The sequence below is a fragment of the Cariama cristata genome, unplaced genomic scaffold (assembly GCF_000690535.1).
Source record: "Cariama cristata isolate BGI_N322 unplaced genomic scaffold, ASM69053v1 scaffold29880, whole genome shotgun sequence".
Taxonomy (NCBI): domain Eukaryota; kingdom Metazoa; phylum Chordata; class Aves; order Cariamiformes; family Cariamidae; genus Cariama; species Cariama cristata.
Genome location: NW_009595754.1, coordinates 10878 through 11963, shown reverse-complemented (window position 1 = coordinate 11963; position 1086 = coordinate 10878). Strand labels below are relative to the sequence as shown.

General features: G+C 65.9%; 1 protein-coding gene across 1 annotated transcript in view; it reads left to right on the top strand.

Moving 5' to 3' along the window:
• Window positions 1-468, top strand: part of LOC104164085 (selenoprotein Pb-like) — a gene marked incomplete at its 5' end in the record, with an annotated part of 1394 nt that extends 926 nt beyond the window's left edge. The window contains one exon of the mRNA XM_009703314.1: window positions 220-468. Coding sequence (XP_009701616.1) covers window positions 220-468 — 249 coding nt within the window. The remainder of the gene's footprint in view (window positions 1-219) is intronic.
• Window positions 469-1086: the final 618 nt, after the last annotated feature.

Here is a 1086-nt window from a genome sequence, read left to right as displayed (position 1 = left end):
GGAGGTGGCTCGGGAGGCTGTTGCTTTGTGTGTCCCAGCCTCTCCTGTCCTCCCTGTGCCCTGGGTCGGGGCTGGAGAGCCTTTGCTCTGACCCATGCGGCTTTCTGTACGAGGGATGCTGGGCTGCTCTCCTCCCAGCTGACAGGCGTGCTCGCAGGCTGATGGCGGGGCTCTGTGTGCGTCCACACGCTGCACCAGCCCCTGTTTGACTTCCCTCAGGCTAACGGTACCGTGGGGGGCCCTGTAACCCTGAGCCCACCTCCTGAACAAGAGGGGAAGGAGTCAGAGACCCCCATCCACCAGCACAACCCCCTCCATCCTCACCACCACCACCGCGAGGTCGGAGGCGAGAGAGCCACGGACCCGAGCGGGGACCATGAACCTGCCACCCATGCTCATCGCCACCACGGAGACCACGGCCAGCCCCATCACGAGGGGAAGAAGCAGAAGGAGGGAGATGAGCGCTAAGCCAGGCTGGGCAGCCTCGCAGAACCCGGTAGCGCGCAGACCGTGCCGACTCGCTTCCCAGAGGTGCGACAGGACTTGCTTTGGGCTGCTGGTTACCAGCAGCGTTGGTGTAACGACCTCCTCCAGCATCCCTCATGTGGGTCCTACTCCCACGCTGCGACCAGGGATGAAAATCTCCCTCGGCTCCCCCCGAAGCGCTGCATTTTCAGCCCCAGGGCTCAGTTCTGAGCCTTCCTCTGCCGCTGCCTGCCTTTCCCTGCTCAATGACGCCCGCCGTGCAAACCGGGAGGTCCCCGGTCGCTGCTGGCTGACACTGCACGGAGCAGCAGGGCAGGGACGGAGGGGCCAGAACTGGGAGGGGAGCACCCCTGGGTGCCCTGGCACCCCTGGGTGTCCTGGCCGGGTAGCGAGGGGAGGGACAGCGTCGGTGAGCGAGGGGAGGGACAGCGTGGGCCCCGCGGGATGCGATCCCAGGGGATGGAGGCACTAGGAGCGGTGGGAGGTCGCAGCTCCCCATGGTCTAAACCCTGTACCCCCACAGCTGTCACCCTGGGGACCCTCCAGGCCTTGCACACGGGTTTGTGCAGTGGTGATGGGTGGCCGCAAGATGGTGGCCTT